We start from the raw sequence: 18,346 nt of genomic DNA, 5'->3' as shown, positions 1-18,346 counted from the left end.
ATACAGAATAAGTTTGCTTCCTCGCATTATTGGCTTTAGTGATAACACATTTTCATAACATTTAACAACTTTGATGATCAACTACGCAGACCATGACCTGCGTAGTCCATTAAAGTTAGATTTTACTGTATTTGGTGCCTCAGTATGTTTTTATATATTTATCAATTTAAAAAAACAAAACTGTTTACTCCAACTCCTACTTTGTGCACCATTATTCTTTGTTTACACTTGAGAACCAAAATGCAGGTAAACTGGGGAAACTTATTATGATTTGAGTTTGATGATATTGCATGAATAACTAATAGATGTTTAACTTTTATAGCATGTCCAAAATTTTGAAGTGTGCAGCTAATGATGACATTATAACGGTAAAAGCTCAGGATGATGCAGATACTGTGACTTTTGTGTTTGAAGCACCAAGTAAGTACCTTAGTGATTAGTTAATATGGTACTCATTCTTCCTGTGAGTGCCAGTTGTCTTATGTTTATAAGGCAATTATAAACATAATAGATAGTTGGCATGTGATGTGTACTAATTAGACTTAAGAAGGGGACTCCTGTTCCTGCTAATCAGTATAGTGCTTTCAAACTTTCTTTTATAAAGAGTTAAAATTTGCATTTGTGATTTAATGGCTGAAGATACAAGCTTTTTGATGTAAGGGGGAAGTAACTCCCAAGTCTTACTTGCTATCTTAAGTAAGATAGCAGGTTCATGACTGAAAAATTAAAAAAAATAATAAAAAATAAATAATAATAATACAGGTAACCCTCGTATAACATGGTAGTTAGGTTCCTATAAAATCTTGTGTAGTGCGAAACCATGTCATACAGAACTATGAACCAGTACAAAAAGTTGGGTTACGTTCCAAAAGCTTACAAAAATACACTTTATATATATATTGGAAACTTCATTTTTATTAAAAATTGTAATAACTGAATAAATGTCTTACAAACTAACATATATGTCAGTTAATGTACGTTCATTTAATTTTCTTCCTCTTCATTACTGATAAGCACAATCAAATAAGAATGTTTTCTCTATTGCAGAATATCTTTGCCTTCTGAACTTTTTTCTGCAGCATCTAGATTTCGTGTATCTTCTGCTCTCTTTAAAAAAATAAGTAATCTGGGTTTGTTTGCTTTTCCTTGATAGATCTTTGAAAATTTTTAAGTTTAAGCTTTTTATTTGCTTCCAATATATTGGTAACGCGTTTTAATTTATGCCTTTCATTGCAGGAGGATTGGAGGATCTATAAACTAGCATAGGTTTTATCATATAATCTCTTGATGTGTTACTGCACATATGTAACATTGCATGATCTTTTGATGCCTTAAAACCTGGTGCAGTTCTTTTTTTTGCAATACACATTTTGTTGGGCATTTTTGTTCACCAAAGACCTGTCTCATCATTAAAACTTGATGTGGTGTGTAGTGTGTATCCATGCTCTTCAATGATTTTTTGAAATTTCTTGGCAGTTTCATTATCAGCTGATGCACACTTTTCCCTTAAATGCTTATGTTATGTAGTAGTAGTAGTAGTGGCATGTGATGCAAGAAAGCAAGTGTATGAGCTTATGCAGCATCAGCCAAAAAAAAAAAAAAATTACAAAACAATTCCTTCTAAATGTTTGTCCAGTTTCTCCTTAAATTTATTTAACCTATCAACTTCCACAATGACAGATGGAAGTTTGTTCCAGCAATTAACCACCCGCTGGCTAAAGGCAAATTTCCACACGTGTTCTACATCTGTCCTTCCTCAATTTGAATTTATGCCCCCTTAGGTTTGTAATCTGAAGAAGTAGAAGAATCCCATCAGAATTCAGCATACTCAACCCATTCAAGGCCTTATACACCTCAATCAGATCACTTCACAGGTGCTTAGCCTCCAGCCACTGTAATTTGTAGAACTGAGGCCTCTCTTGGTAAGAGGATCTCTTCATTCCCCTCACCAATCTTGTTGCTCTTCTCTGTACATGCTCAAGCAAATCTACATCCTTCCTAAAATGAGGCCTCCACACCTGTACGCAGTACTCAAGGCATGGCCTGACCATTGCCTTATACAGAGGGACAATCGCCTCCTTTTCCATGCTAGCAAAATTCCTGTATGTCATTGATAAAACCCCATGCACCCTTGCAGCCTGTCTGCATTGCTCAGAAAACTTCATATCTGACTGCACAATTACTACCAGGTCTTTTTTATTTTCTACCACCTTAAGTGTAGTACCACACAGTTGGTACATTTCTCTCATGTTACTTCTACCCATATGCAGTACTTTGCATTTGTCAATGTTAAACTTCAGCTGCCACTTCTCAGCACATCTGTCCAAATTTTCTAGATCCTGTTGCAGTAGCATACTGTCATTAACAACCCTGCCAACCTTTGTATCATCTGCAAACTTCGACACTAAGCCTGATATACCTTCATCAGTGTCATTGATCAATATACAGAACAACAGTGGGCCCAACACTGAACCCTGTGGGACTCCACTAATAACATTAGTCTACAAAGAGCAGCACCCATTGATTACCACCCTCTGTCTTCTCCCACTCAACCATCCTTTTATCCATTGTAGCAACTTACCATTAATACCATTCTGTACATTCCAATTTGTACAGTAGTCTTCCATGCACAACAGTGTCAAAAGCTTTCCTGAAATCCAAGTATAGGATATCAAAATTATTTTTTAAATCTAGTTCCTTTGTAACCACATCATAATACCCAATCAAATTTGTCAGACAAGCCTTACCTGGAACAGAAGTTAAACAAAGTGGTCTGTAATTACTCGTGTCACCCTTTGATCCCCCTTTGTGAATTGGGGATACATTTGCACAATTGCAGTCCGTGGGGACCTCCCCTGAATCCAAGGATGCTCTCATAATTATGGCTAAGGGTTTGCTTACTTCCTTTGCTGCCGCCTTAATATAACTGCATAGATCCCATTCACCCCAGGTGCCTTTCTTATGTTTAACTTCAACAATTTCTCTTCCATTTTATTCTCAGTTATTACAAAATCATTAAGTATCCTGCTACAATTTGATAACCTTCTGCCATTTTCAAAATAATTCCTCACGTGTGAATGTAGATGCAAAATACTCATTCAGTTTGTTTGCTATCTGAGCAGGATCGGGCGCCTCCGTAGCCAGGTGGGAAGGAGCAGTAGTGCCTATTACATGCTTCTTGATTACACTGGGGGGGGGGTTCAAGCCCGTCACCACCAAATACGGAAGATGCGGAAAGGTCAGGGAATGACTACCACATATATTCCGGAGCAATATGGTCTTAGTTGCTATTGCTCCAAAAAACCAAAACAACAACAACTGAGCAGGATCATCTACAGTTGAACCATCAATATCAAGTGGACCGATCAGATTCATCCCTTTCCTTTTAGAGTTTATATAAGTAAAGAAATCCTTCCTGTTTTTCTTAGCATCCGTTGCCAAACATTTCTCGTAATCTGCCTTAGCCTGCCTAACCTCCTTTGTGACTTGATTACAGACTAGCTTATATTCATAGGCTTCTGTTGCCTGATAATTTATATGCATTCCATGCATTTTTCTTCTCTGCCACAAGTCTCATTAGTTCATTTGACAACCATTTAGGCCTAAACCTTGAACAATATTTCTTAAACAGGTATGAAACTTTTAGTAGCATCCACAATTAATTCCTTGAATGCTTCCCACTTAGGTGCCTCCGTAGCCAGGTGGGCAGGAGCAGTAGTGCGTAGCACACGCTTCTTGATTAGACCGGGGTTCAAGCCAGTGACCACCAAATACGGAGATTGCAGAAAGGTCAGGGAATGACCACCGCATATCCCCAGAGCAATAAGGCCTTAGTTGCTAATGCTCCTAAAAACCAAATAAGAAACAAACAACAAGCTTCCCACTTAGAATTTGCTGTTGGTAACATCATCAGTTGAGACCACTGTAATCACCTTTTTGGAAGCAAAAAACCTTTCCTTTGCCTCTGATGGTAATTATATCGTTAAGTAAATCCCACATCAGTACACTGAGATTACTGCCACCTAGTGTTTCCTTTATCTGCAAATTCTTAATACACGAGTGATCACTGCTGATTACCAGATCAAGAGTATTACCCTCTCTGGTTACCTTCTCGTGTAATGAGAAGCGGTTTTTGAATCATTCAAACCAACCTTTTCTGATAACAAACTCCGTGTTAATAGAAGGTTCTCCATTTTCTTCTAAAGGTTGTAAATTTTTAGTTGAGGAAAGAATGGAAGGAAAAAGAAAGCCTAGGAGAAGATGCACATCATGGCTAAATAACATCAAAAATTGAACACTGAGCAGCTGTTCAGAGCTACCAGAGACTGAAAGTATTTACAGTGGTGGTCGCCGACCTCTGTTAGATGGCACATCTAACTGGCACATCTGCATCTGGCTGGCGGCTGGGGTGCTGGACCTGATTCATGGTGTTGGGTCTGGTGCTCTGGTTGGTTGTCTTTTGTGCTGCAATCATGAATACTCCATTCTGGATTCTGCCGTGCTGGATCAGATTCATTGCGTCGGGTCTGGTGGTCTAAAGCGTCTATTATCCATGGCGTACAGTTGGAGATTGCTGGATAGTACCGTTATTGGTTTTGGAGGTTCCAGTGCATGTGAAACAGCAGCTGAGGAAATATTCAATTGAACTGTGATTTTTGAAGTTTATAGTTGTGCCATCCAGACTATTGAATATTATTGTTGTTTTATTATATATATATATATATATATTTATTATTATTATTTTTTTTTTTCCCTGCTGGCTCCCTGGTATGGCCAACCCGGGGCGCGGGATTGCTGGCACTCACTGGTATTGCACTACCTCCAGTGGGTGCGGGATTTCAAGTGCGAATAGCGCTACAGTAAAATCAGACTCAAGTAATTTAACATACTTTTTAAGGACTGCTTTGTAAAGACTATATATTCCCAAGTTCTCAAGGTAGATTTGGGCTTATGCCTGGGAGCTACCCTGAATAAGAACACACTTGCACACACACATGAGAGTTTAATGTTTGTCAGAGCATATAATTATATGTAAATATATCTTGTATATAAATCATGTATATACTTTTATGTACATAATGTTGAGACTATATTGTGTGTAATTAATAAATGAATGAAAATGAAAAAAATGTTAGATGGCACATGGAGAAGAGAAGAAGAGGAATTTTTAGTGCATTTTGAAGGAGCAGCAGTGCGTAGCATGTGCTTCTTGATTAGACCAGGGTTCGAGCCCGTGACCACTAAATACGGAGGATGCGGAAAGGTCAGGGAATGACCACAGCATATCCCCAGAGCAATATGGCCTTAGTTGCTAATGCTCCTAAATAACAAACAAACAACAAGCCATCTAATGGGATCCATTTTTTACTGCTTTCATCAATCCAAAGACTGAGTGCTTTTTCAATTTTTTTCAATTATGGGCACTCCAGGATGAGTTTTCATATTTTCATAAATGAAAGAACCTGCAAGATCCTCATTTTTCTTTATGGTCCAGATTGTTGCTTCATTTAAAATTACATTGTTTATAATGTATGATACCTTTTCTTAAGACGATCCAAAACTTGTATCCTTGTTTCTAGATAAATAAAGTTGCTTTTGAGAGCTGCTTTTTTACTTTCCTTAGGCATAATTTAGTCCTATAATTTAATTCACAACAAAGCAATTATTCCAATATGGTTCTTAAGAACAAAGTTTAGGTTTAGTAATACATACCCAGAAAATTTTATAAGCGATCAAATAAAAGCCAAAATAACCTTACAAAAACTTAAAAAGTCACTGCATGCTTCGAAGTCACAATTTTTTATGGTGTCAAACCAGCACAAGTTCAATAGCACAGAACCTAATACAGGAATTTCCCAACAAAATAAAATACAGGGATTTCCCAATAATTTTTCTGCATAAAACTAGTGAGTCAATGGTGCGAATTCACAAAAAAGAATGGAAGTGTTGAAAAATTATATCCAGCATAATACAGAATTTTCCCTGCACAAAAGTATGGAGACCTTACCTGAAAAAAAAGAAATTAAGTTTCTTGAAAGGGTCCAAAGATGGGCAACTCGAATGTTGAGATCGGCAAAAGGACAACAGTATCAGAAAAGACTCTGATTATGTGGGCTACAGAGCTTGGGAATAAAGCACCTCTTGGGCGACCTGATTGAGTTTATACGGCTGTGAGAGGGATTAGTAAAATGAATGAGGGTGGAATTCTCACTGTTATAAAGAATTCCAGAATTGGGGGTCATAAATTCAAATTACAAGGGTTGAGTTTTATAGTAGATCGTAGGAAGTTTTCTTTTAGCCAGTGAGTCTTTGATTGCTGGAACAAGTTGGCCTCGCAGGTAGTTGAGGCTGACAATGTGAATAAATTCAAAGGTCAACTGGATAGTTACCTGTGTGAGGAGGGAAGCATATAATTTGTATTTTCTTATCTACTTTTTTTTTTTTTTTTTTTTCTAGTGTAGCAAAAGCCTGCCGCTTTCTTGCGCTATATGGCAAATACTATTACTATTCCATGTTAGCAATTTGTTAATCTGGAAAATGCTTTATGAAGCAGCACTTTAGTTTAAAGTAGATGCTAAAACATTTATAGCAGTTAGCAACTAATGTGAAATCTTTCCTGATTAGGTATGATGACAGTTCAATAAGGAATCCAGAAGCATTGCCAGTTATTAAATAGTTCTGTGTGGGAGTTTAACTTTAATTTTTTTACAAAATTTACTTATTTTTTCATAATTTTTCCCCCCCTGAATAATATATTACTAGTATTAATGATGAAAAAGTAGCAGAGCTTATATGCATTAGCCAAAAAATACAAACTATTGCACATCCCTTCTAATAATTTGTCTAATGGTTTAAATATTTCCTAAAATGAGTTAACCATTAGCAAAAGTATTAGCTACTGACAGTCAAATTCTCTGCTTACACCTTCATGATAGTGGGACTGTTACTAACCTTGGGTATAACCTCATGTGAAAGTTCTGAGATATGGCACCTAGCACACTGTGGATGACCACCCAGGTGTGAACTAATGTAAGCAGGGGTTGGAGCGTGGTGCCATTGCCACATGGAGGAATGCTCTCCCTCTATGTTACCAGGCAACACTAGGTGGTAGATGACTCCAACCGGCGCAATACCACAGCTTTACTTAGTTGAGGATTGAAGTGGTGGAATCTGTTTCGTGTCCAGAGCAAAACTTGTGTAAACCCTCCCCCCATCACTTCCATCATGCAGTATGATTGATTTCTTTTGAGGTCATTATGAACAACATGGTGAGATCCTATCTTCCTTACATTTCGAGGGTAAAGCTTTAAAGCAGTGTTTGCAGGCTGGCCACTAGTTAGTACACTGGACCGAACTAGTTGATAACTCTCTAGGAGGTTTCCAGATCAGCTAGTATATAATCTCACTTCCTTTACTCTGCCAGATAGTGACTGGAGGGATTGCATATAGTGTGTATGCGAGGGGCATTGTCAAGGCCACGTTATGTCAAGGAGCTGGGTATATTCTTACCATATGTACGCTATATCCAAAAATTTTATTACTTCATACAGCATACTCCCCACCTTTTTTTACCACCGAATACACCATGAATTATCAAACTAATAGAGCAAACTTATCTGCAAAAAGATCTAAACCTCCCATACACTTCTATACTCATTTCATAAATATACATAGTTTCAGTTCTAATCTCAATGAAATCCATTTCCACTTACAGTCTGTCAAACCCATATATTTTTTCTGACAGAATCTGTTATCAATTGATTCAACCACTGCTCATCTCAGTTGTCCGAATTATTTGCTGTATGATTCCTTTCGCTTCATAGGTGGTACTTGTGCATATATATGTTCTGTTATTTCCTGTCAGAGATTTAGTAATTTGGAATCTTCTCTTTTTGATCTTCTCTGGCTTAAAATCTCTATCACATTCTGTCGAATTCATGTTGCTTCTGTCGTTCACCCAACTCCAATAATCACTTTGAAATCTTTGACTTCCTCTCATTGAAATTGATTTTCTCCAATCCAACAGTGGGGTGATTTTTCCTTTGTGATTTTAATTTTCACAACTCCAGCTGGCTTCCGTTCTCTACTCATACGGACTCAGCAGGTAAAGATGCTGAGGCTTTTGCAATTACAAATGACCTCGTGGAAATTGTTCAATAATTCAATGGAAAAGTTTTGACATTTTTGTCAAAATTTTTCCATTGAATTATCCTTTTCCACGTATTATTGTCAGTGAAATTATTCTAATAGGAATGGAATCCTTTATTCCACACTCCACCTTAAAATCTCGTTCTTTATCTAAACCTTGGTTTTCCAATAAATGTGCTAAGGCTGTTCAAGAGATGATTGTTGCATGTCGTAATTAGCTTGTATCCAAATCTGCGGGTTCATTTTCTGCCTGCACCAAAGCTCACAACAATTGTAAAGCAGTTATTAATTAGTCCAAACTAGATTTTGAACAGGCTAAAAGTAGGAAACTTGCTTCTTGTCCAAATGGTAGCTGAGCATTCTGGTCTCTTGCCAAAGCTATCTCTGTTCCCAGCTCTATCAAAACCAGGTGGTTCAGTTGCCACTTCAACCAAGGATAAAGCTGACTTGCTAGCATCCCATTTTTCTTCAAACTCATGTATTAATGATCTTTGTAAAACACCTCCCACCATTCCCAACATGCTCCATTCAATGCCTCCTGTGGTCTTCCATCAATAGGATATCATAAGGACGTTCACAAATGTTGATGCTAAGAAAGCTGATGGTATTTCCCCCCTTATTCTCAGAACCTGTGCCTCTTTAACTTACTCCTGTTCTGTGTCGCCTTTTTTCACTTTGTTATTTCAAAGGTGTTTTTCCTTCTGCTTGGAAATTTGCTCATATCCAGCCAGTTCCTAAATAAGGGTGACAAATCTCACCCACCCATTCAATTATCGTTCCATTGCAATTACTTCTCTTTCTAAAGTAATGGAGAAGTCAATTAACTGCCAAATCTTAAACTATCTAGAAACCTTCCGTCTGATCAATGATCGCCAGTATTGATTCCGTCAGTGTCGATCCAGTGGTGATATTTTGGCTTATGTTGAACCATCTATGGACATTTCAAAGGCTTTTGATCATGTTTGGCATAAAGGTCTTCTAAATAAGCTTCTCTCTTATGGTTTGCAAGCTGTTTTTTTGTAATTGGGTATCCAGTTTTCTGTCTGACAGCTCACTGTGGGTGATGGTGGATGGCTCTCTGTCTTCTAACTTCACCAATACAGCTTTTCCTCATCCTCAAGGTATTTTTCTTTTTATAACTATTTTCCTCTCTTCCATTTACCGGAAATCCTATCCATAGTCTTTCTGATGATAGCACCTTGCATTCCACTTTCCAGTTTGTGAAACCTTGCCCTGCTGAAACAGCTTCAAATTCTCAAATATCTCTAATTCCTTAAATGCTGATCTCCAGGTAATTCTCCATTGGGGCAATGATAGCTTAGTTGATTTCACTCCTTCTAAAACTGAGTTCTGTCTTATATCTCGCAAAAAATGATTCTTCTGCTCTTGTACTTATCTTCGATGACACTCCTATTTCTAGGCAAGATCATATATCTCTGTTGGAGATTACCCTGACTTCTGATCTTTCTTGGCATAGGCCCATTACAAATATTGCTTCCTGTTCATCTAAAAAACTTGGTTTTCTCTTTCACTTTCGGACTTACTTTTCTTTCCAAACAGCTGTTCAGTTTGTACAAATCGCAAATCTGTCCTTCAGTGGATTGTTCCCGTATCTGGTTCTGCACCCCAGGCTTCTAGATTCCATTCAAAAGAGGCAGTTAGATTAATAATGACTCGCCTCTAACAATCTCTTTACTCTGTCTCATAGATGTTCTGTTTCTGCTGCATGCATTTTCTATAGATACTTTCACTGATACTGTTCTTCTGAATTCACTTCTATTATTCCCGATCTCTCTTTCAAAGCAGTCTGAACATGTGCTGCAACCAGTCAACATCCTTTTACTGTCTAACTTCAAACTCACAGAACGAACTATTCTTCTTCATTTATTCATTCAACTTCTGTTTACTGGAACAACCTCCCTTCATATGTATATTTCCTGAAAATTCCATCTACAGAAGTGAAGATGCTTTGGGGTCAGAATTCTGGGTCCTGAAGTGGGCCAACAATTGGGCTCACCTTCCCTATGTGACATCAAGAGCTCTGTAAAAATCTAAGCTGAACCCCAGCCCAGCACATGGCATATGCATGGAAGTTCACAACGGCATTCAATCTGTGCTCTGCAGTTCATAACTTCATTGACATATGGAGAATTTGTGGGCTGGAAAATCCCAGGTAGAGCTTTCAGAAAACCTCAAGTGCTCTGCTCAAACCTGCAGAAGCTCTTGGCCTTCAAGCGGCACTTTCTGAACATTATCATCAGTGCATTGAGCTCTGCCAACATTGATTTTTATCTGTGGTCCAGTGATTTGGCCTACATGGAAAAAAAGAGAAAATCCATATTCATGTGCCTTCACCTTGCCTACAACTCTCATTAAAACTAATACTGACTCCAAGTGAAATATGTCCAGATTGGCTCAGTCTGTTCAATCAGGTTATACTCTGGATCTTATTCTATGGCACAGCCCTATATCATCAGTATGTCAGAAGAAACAGTTCAAATCCAGTTACCTATTAGCTCAAAGCTGTTTAGGTTAATTTTATGTTGCAGAAAGCAATGTATTTACTGTGATCTATATATTCTGTGTAGTTATGTAAGTACAGGGAGTCTCCGGTATCCGAGTATTCATTATCCGATTCCCCACAGTTACAAGGATTTGAAAATTAAAGAATTAAAGCTTTTTCTTTTTTGAGAAAATTGACCAAGCACTTGAATATTTTTTGTGAGAATGATGTTCTTCATGATCATACAACAAATGTTAAGCGCAAAGTTAAAGACATAACTAAATGCTACGACACAAATTTTATCTGAAAAAATATGACAAAAAAACATGAATGAATAATTCTGGATTCATTCTTTATTTGTACAACTAAAAAATAGTGTAACTTCAATAAACTTTACTTAAACCTACATTGTGTAACATAAAAAAAATGTCTAATAAAATAATCTAATTTTTCAGTTCCTTCATCCATTTTTTACTATGTACATAATAAACATTATTATGTAATATTGGTGTAGATATATCATATCTGCTCATCCTTCACGAGTTTCCCATGTATTGCACTACCCACAATAAGTAATGCTTCACTTGCAATATCAGGGTACCTACCTGTCCATCGATGAAAAGCCAACTAGCTTTGAAACGGTGCTGTCTGGGTTGTGGCCCCCACTGAGAATAAGTAACAATAGTCTTCTCTATTAGTGAAGCGTTACTTATTTGAGGCAGTGCAATACTTGGGCAACTCGTGAAGGATGAAAATAATATGAGGTACAGATGAAATGATGCTTTTCACACTACTGTCATAGTTTTTCTTCAAGATTGTTTATGGTGTATCTGCACCAATATTATATAGATATAGAATCTTAAACTCTTAGAATATTATGCCTAGTTGCATTTAGTTTTATTTAAATAATAAACATTATGAAAATTGGTCCCCGTTCAAGTGGAATTTTTTGAAACCAATTATCCTCATATAACGAGGATCCCGTAAATATATCTCCAAACGAATTGTTAGATTCTTCTGAAAGCCTGTAACGGGAATCATATCCTTGTAAAGTTGTGAATGAAGAATTTTATTATTTATACCTATAGCACTCTATAGGTATAGTATGAGATATTATACCTACTATAATATCTCATGTTTAAGGTTTTTATGAAAACACACACACACACGTGTGCATACTAACAGACGTTTTAATGTTCCATCTGTCTGCCCTCCTGTCTCACTCACTTACTCTGTTTATGCTGCACGCTTTTTTGTAGATATTTCCATGAACTAATCTGGCATCTGTAGTTCTGTTTCTCCCCCCCCCCCCATCCATCCCACCTTACTACATTTCCTTCTATTTCCAATTCTCATGTGCAGTAGAGCATCGGCTATTTGGAATAATTGATGTCAGACCTCTTCTGGATAATTTTTTTCGTAAGATTTAATAAAATTTAACCTTATCTTATGATTAAATTAAATAAAAAAAAATTATAAACCGATCTCAGAAAACAGAAACATCCATCCAGGCATTTCTCTGATTTTTATACAAAACAGGAAAATTAAAAAGATTTTTAAATGCTTTCGGTTTTTTCGCCTTACCGATAATAAGTGCGTCCTGGTGCAGCCATTTCTCTTTCAGTGACTAGGGTTTTTCTCAATAATGCTTTCCGTAATAAGCCTGTCTCATCAACATTATAAACATTTTGTTTCTCATAATTTGTTATAACTGAAGCAAACTTACTTTTCAATGGACACTGCTGCCGATTTGTCAAGCGCATTATAGCCATAGTAGCTTATGCGCCATTAAACTCCCATAACAACAACAAAGCTACCGATTCGTCTGCACAAAGTTTCTAGTCTTGAATGTCTAGTTCACGCATACCATGTCTCAGTTTAAAGTTTTCCAGCCAAACTGTGCTTGCCTTAAAATCATCATTATCTATTAATTTTTGATTAAAATCCAATGCTTTTTCACAAAACATTGGGTCAGACATTGGTTCACCTAAACTTCACTCTGAAGAAAACAAAAAAAATAAAGCGAGTGCACTCTCTAAAGCGGCATTTTCAGGTTTCAACATTGTCTTTTTTCTACTATCCTTCTTCACTATCCATAATCGACACATATTCTGTTATAGCATTGGAATTTTTCTTGATGTTGTAAATTGTTGAAGTCCTTGCATTAAACTCTTTGGAGAGATTTCCTAAATTTTCACCTTTTCTAATTCTATTAATAACTTCCGTTTTTTGTTGCACTGTGAAAACTGTGCATTTTCTTTTTGTTCACATTTTCACCATAAAAAATTGAGAAAAATAAATCGCACAGTTTCAGGCTGATATTATTCTTGCCAAACCGGAGTTAGACTAATCTGAAATTCACTCATGGTTTCCGAGAAAACCCAGTAGTCTCTGTGAGATTTTTCTGAAGGCCACAGAATTCTAGAGATCACAACCATAAAACAATAAAAACAATTTGCAGTTTTTATTGGGCTTTTTGTTTGTACAATCTGTTATAAGCAGATAGTAAACTCGATCTTTTGCTTATTATAATCCAAATTCAATTTGCAAACGTGATCGCTATGACTGGAGCTTACCGTTAATATAAAAAAAGAAAGATCAGCCTTTTAAATTATTCCAGATAATTGACGTTCTACTGTATTTCCTGAAAATTAAAAAAAAATTATAAATTTGGAGTCACTGTCAGCAAGTGTATTCACAACCTCCAACTTATACACAGTACTGTTGTATTATAGATTTCTAACACTTCATGGGTGTCACTGTTTAAAAAAAAAAAAGAAAATGTTAACATAATAAGCCAGCTTGTCACTCAATAACCCAATTATTAATACCATTCACTGCGTTTATACTTTTCAAATGTTTACTTCGTATACTGTCGTGCTGCTGCTTCAGAATGCTATGGTAAAGATTTCCTGTAGTTTCATATAAATGACAACTGTCCAAAAATTTCAGATTACTTGAGTACTTAGTATTTTTAGATAAACATCAAATATAGAATATCTCATCCAGCACCTGCTGTTTAAAGGTTGCCTAGTTTTCACTGCTACTATAAATATTGAATTTTGAATATTTAAAATTAATTTCCATATCGTATTGTAAGTCTGTTTGTCAGTATCTGTCAAGAGGCATGAAATAACTTCAGAAAAATAACCATTTCTTGGGCCATAAATCAGTTGGAATGAAATCTTCATTTTTACGAAAGTTTGGCAATTGGGTACTACTTGAGATCTGTTGATACCTGAAACACTTTTATTCTTCTCCTTTTGATGGCCTTTGTTTATAAGTGAAACAATTAACTTAACTGGAAACCCCCCCCCCACAGTTTTAGGCTAATGTGGATGTGCTAGAGCCACAGAGTATCTCTGAATGAGTTAAATTTCCAAATGAGTACATAACACTCGCACATAGTGAATTATTAAGAGGGCAAGAGGTGTTACAGAGTTGAAATCGGAATTCTTATTCCATCTGAAGATACTGGAAGATTAGAAAATATGATTGTGTCTAAACACATAATTTTTGAAAATTTTGTATTAGGACAAATGCAATTTTTATTTATCTTTTTACAATTATGAAATATGAGGATTAGATACTGGATGATTAGAAAATATGATTCTATATCTAAACACAATTTTGTATTAGGAGAAATGCAATTTTTATTTATCTTTTTATGATTTAAAAATAACTAATTACAGAGCAAGAAAAGGTATCAGACTATGAAATGAAATTGATGAACTTGGATACAGAACATCTTGGAATACCTGTAAGTAGCGTGATTTTATGAAAGTTCGCTAGTCTTACCTAATACTATTGCCTGTATGATTTTGCTCTTAATCATTGTTAGTCATACTCTTTTTTTTTTTTTTTTTTTTTTTTTTATTAGTTTGTATCGCATAATTTAATCCACTATTTTCTTATCCAATATGATATGGAGAATTGAATTAAATTTCCTTAATACAGTAGTAAGAATAACTTCACATAAACTATATTTCCCCCTAACCCTTCCGTCACTATGCACATCCCAGTTTAAATGTGTACGTCCTTCATACTTTTGTTTTGTTGGGATTAATTACCCAAATTAATTCAAAATATCCTATGTTAAAGAATATTGTGTTTGTTACTAAAATACTATATCAGAATTGTATGTTCAAGAAGTGGGTGCCCCATGGGGATCCATCCTCAGGGCAACACTTGCCATAAGAATAACCAACATAGTATGGGACTTTCCATTTACAGCTGAAAACATATGTATACTGATGATCTCATATGTTGTCAGTAGCAGACCGCAGGTGCTGTTTTAAGGCAACTCTGACTTTTGATATCTAAAATAGAATCATTGGCACTATAGCATGGTTATCATATAGCAGATCTATTCATCTGCTTTATAAAAAATGCAGGCTACACAAAGGGCCAAAAATCTATTTAAACTGAAATCTATTCATTCTGATTCTACTTACTACTGGCTAAGTCTAATTTGGCAGCACATATGGGACAAATGGCCAACTCTTTAAACCTTGATATATCCACCATACAGAAGTAGCAGTTGTTGTGATGGTTTTTAGACTATCTCCATATTTGAGGTATAGCAAAGGGCAATACACTTTGACTACCAGGAAACCATTCCTCTAATGTTGACCTGCAACTACCACAGCTTATCCTAATTTCTCCCTAGCATTCCAAAATAGGCTTCATATACCCTGCAAAAGTTGGTTCCACCAACGATGCTATGCTTCTGGTACTTTTAAGCTATAACTATCAAACTGCAAAAAAGTATTATATGAATGCTACAGGTTCTGATATATCATAGTGTTAGTATATACTTCTGTAATAAATGTCACAAAAACATAACCTTTGTTTTTTTTTTTTTTTTTTTTTTTTATAGTATTATTATTGTTGATTATTTCTGACATGTTTGTTTTCCATAATCTTTATGTTGAACCATTTTGTCCCTGAGTTTGAATGGGGGGTGTGTAATCTAGTCTACAGGGCAGTTATTCTAGTTCTAATTCTTGTTTTAGAGGAAAAAATATTGAATTTATATGAACCCTACTGGAGATAACACTTCTTTAACTTGGTTTTTGATGGAATTATCCTCCCCTTCTCCTAACTCTAGTTATTATATTACTTTCCGAGAAATCGGAGTTAGGCCGTGTATACGAATGCCATAATGCTTTTAACTGAAATAGTTTCAAAATAACTGCGAGTAGGTCCATGAAAAGGAATTTTAAGGAAGCAACGTGTATAAGAACGTTTAAAGACTAACAATAAATAGAAATATTATGGATGAATCCATTTTGTTAGAGAATTCACCTGATATTACAATTTATTTATTTTTTATTTATTCTCCCCCTCCCCCCATAAGGAATGACAATAACTGTATCTAATGTTAATTAGATACAGTTATTGTCATTTAAATTTATCCTCATATCTTAGTTAATTCGTATAATAAGTGTTTACTTCAATGTATCTTTCCAGGAATTTGGAAAGTTGGTTTGATTAAATTATTATCTAAGCCAGTTAAACAACTAAATGATCCAAGAGGATATAGGCCGATTTTGCTGTTGTCCAATCTTGGCAAAATGTTTGAGAGGCTGCTAGTTTTAAGATTTGGTCAGCTTATGGATCGAGTTGGATTGATGTTGCCACATCAATACGGCTTTAAGAGAGGGCATTCTACGGAGGATGCCATTAATGACCTTATGAAATTTACTAGTCAGGCAATGGATAAGTATATGTTAGTTCCTTTTATAGACTTTACTGGAGCTTTTGACATGGTATGGCATGACAATATCTTGTTTGCTGTAAGGGGAATACAGTGTCCAACATTTTTGTACAGAACGATACAAAGTTACCTAACCGGTAGGAAAATTATTCTTAAGTCCAAACATTTTAAAGTTTGAAAGGAAGCTTTTAAGAGGGTGCCCACAGGGGTCTATATTGGGCCCACTTTTTTGGAATTTAGTGCTTAATTTATGGCTAGATCAATCAATGGAAAATGTGCAAAAAATTGCTTATGCAGATGACTTGGTGTTATGTGTAACAGGTAAATCCAGATCTGTGTTAGAAGCAAAAGTGGCTCAGGTTTTAGATAGTTTATGCTATGTGTAGATCAGCATAAATTATTGATTTCCGCAACCAAATCTGTTATGATGTTACTTGAGGGGAAATTAAATTAAATGACCACCCAAAGCTTTAATTGAAGGGGTTCAGATTCCTTTAGTATCATAAATAATAACTTAGGTATAAGAATTGATGACAGGTTATCGTTTTTTCCTCATTTAAACAATCTGCATGAACAAGTCAAAAAATTCAGTTCAGCTATAATTTGGTTGACCAGATCAGATTGGGGATTAAAAAGGAGGGTTTTAAACTTGTACTATAAAGCAGTCTTTTTATCCATAGTTGCTTATGTGGCATCGATATGGTATTTTAGAGTTACAAATGTTAAATTTAAGCAGAAATTGATATCTATACAGCGTTCAATGCTTTACGTTGTTGCTATTTTTGCAGAACAGTCTCTATCAATGCCATGCAAGTATTGGTTGACCACTTGCCATTAGACTTATATATTGTGTATCGGGCACTTTGCTATTATATTAAAAAAGGTGAAGATGTTACCTTCTTGAACATTACCAGATCTTACTATTGTTATGGCCAAAGCCAAGAAAAACATACTGACTGAACTGGTTCGTATCTGGCAACAGATGGGATAGCAGTGCAGCTGGAGAGGTGACTAGATTATTTATCCCTAAGATCACATTTAATTTTGATAAGTATAACAAATGGGTTTTTTCCCTCTTATGGAAATGTCATACATTTTAACTGGCCATGGGTCATTGAATTATAAATTACACTATTTTTGGCCTGGTAAGTTCTCTTTTGTGCACTTATGTCAACTAGAAACTACATACTGAACATAGAGATAGGTTAAAATTAAAGATTAACAATTTAATTAGTGGTAATGAAAGTGATTTATATTGTCAACCAGGTAAAATTTGATGCATTGCAAGAATTTTGTGTAACTGTTTTCCAACGGAGAAGACATTGCATTAGAATAATGCTTACAGATTAGGAATTAGGTTTGTTATTTATTTAGGTTTCTTGTTACTCACTGTATGTTGTGTTGTATACATATATTATTATTATTATTATTATTATTTTTTTTTTTTTTTTTTGTTTGTTTGGACAAGGGTTGTTGGATAGTTCTCCCAGTGTCTTTTTTTTTTTTTTTTACATATTTTATTTATTTTTTTCATTATTTTATTTATTTATTTTTCATATATATATATATATGTGTGTGTGTTATTTATTTATTTTTTTTTTATTTATTATTTTATTTTATTTATTTTTTTTTTTTTTTTGCTGGCTCCCAGGTTTGGGCAGCCTGGGAGCGGGCTCGCTGGAATCCACCAGTATAGCACTACTTCCGGTGCGTGTGGGACATTAGTGCATGAGGCACTCTCAGAATGGTGGACTCAGGCCCGGTTCCATGTTCCTGGGGGTGCCTCTGTGGGCAGGAGTAGCAGTGCATAGCACGCGCTTCTTGATTAGACCGGGGTTCGAGCCCATGACCACCAAATACGGAGGATGCAGAAAGGTCAGGGAATGACCACCGCATATCCCCGGAGCAATGTGGCCTTAGTTGCTAATGCTCCTAAAAACCAAAATAACAGTAACAACAAAACATGTTCCTGGGTC

At 35.8% G+C, this 18,346-nt stretch overlaps 1 protein-coding gene across 1 annotated transcript in view; it reads left to right on the top strand.

Moving 5' to 3' along the window:
* The window catches only part of PCNA (Proliferating cell nuclear antigen), a 49,402-nt gene that overhangs the window by 8,696 nt on the left and 22,360 nt on the right, over positions 1-18,346 (top strand). The window contains exons 2-3 of the mRNA XM_090379446.1: positions 323-420; positions 14,344-14,411. Coding sequence (XP_090235572.1) covers positions 323-420; positions 14,344-14,411 — 166 coding nt within the window. The remainder of the gene's footprint in view (positions 1-322; positions 421-14,343; positions 14,412-18,346) is intronic.

Source organism: Mastigoproctus giganteus, chromosome 8 (assembly GCF_048544385.1).
Source record: "Mastigoproctus giganteus isolate SK-2022 chromosome 8, ASM4854438v1, whole genome shotgun sequence".
Lineage (NCBI taxonomy): Eukaryota > Metazoa > Arthropoda > Arachnida > Uropygi > Thelyphonidae > Mastigoproctus > Mastigoproctus giganteus.
This window is presented reverse-complemented; position numbering and strand designations above follow the sequence as displayed.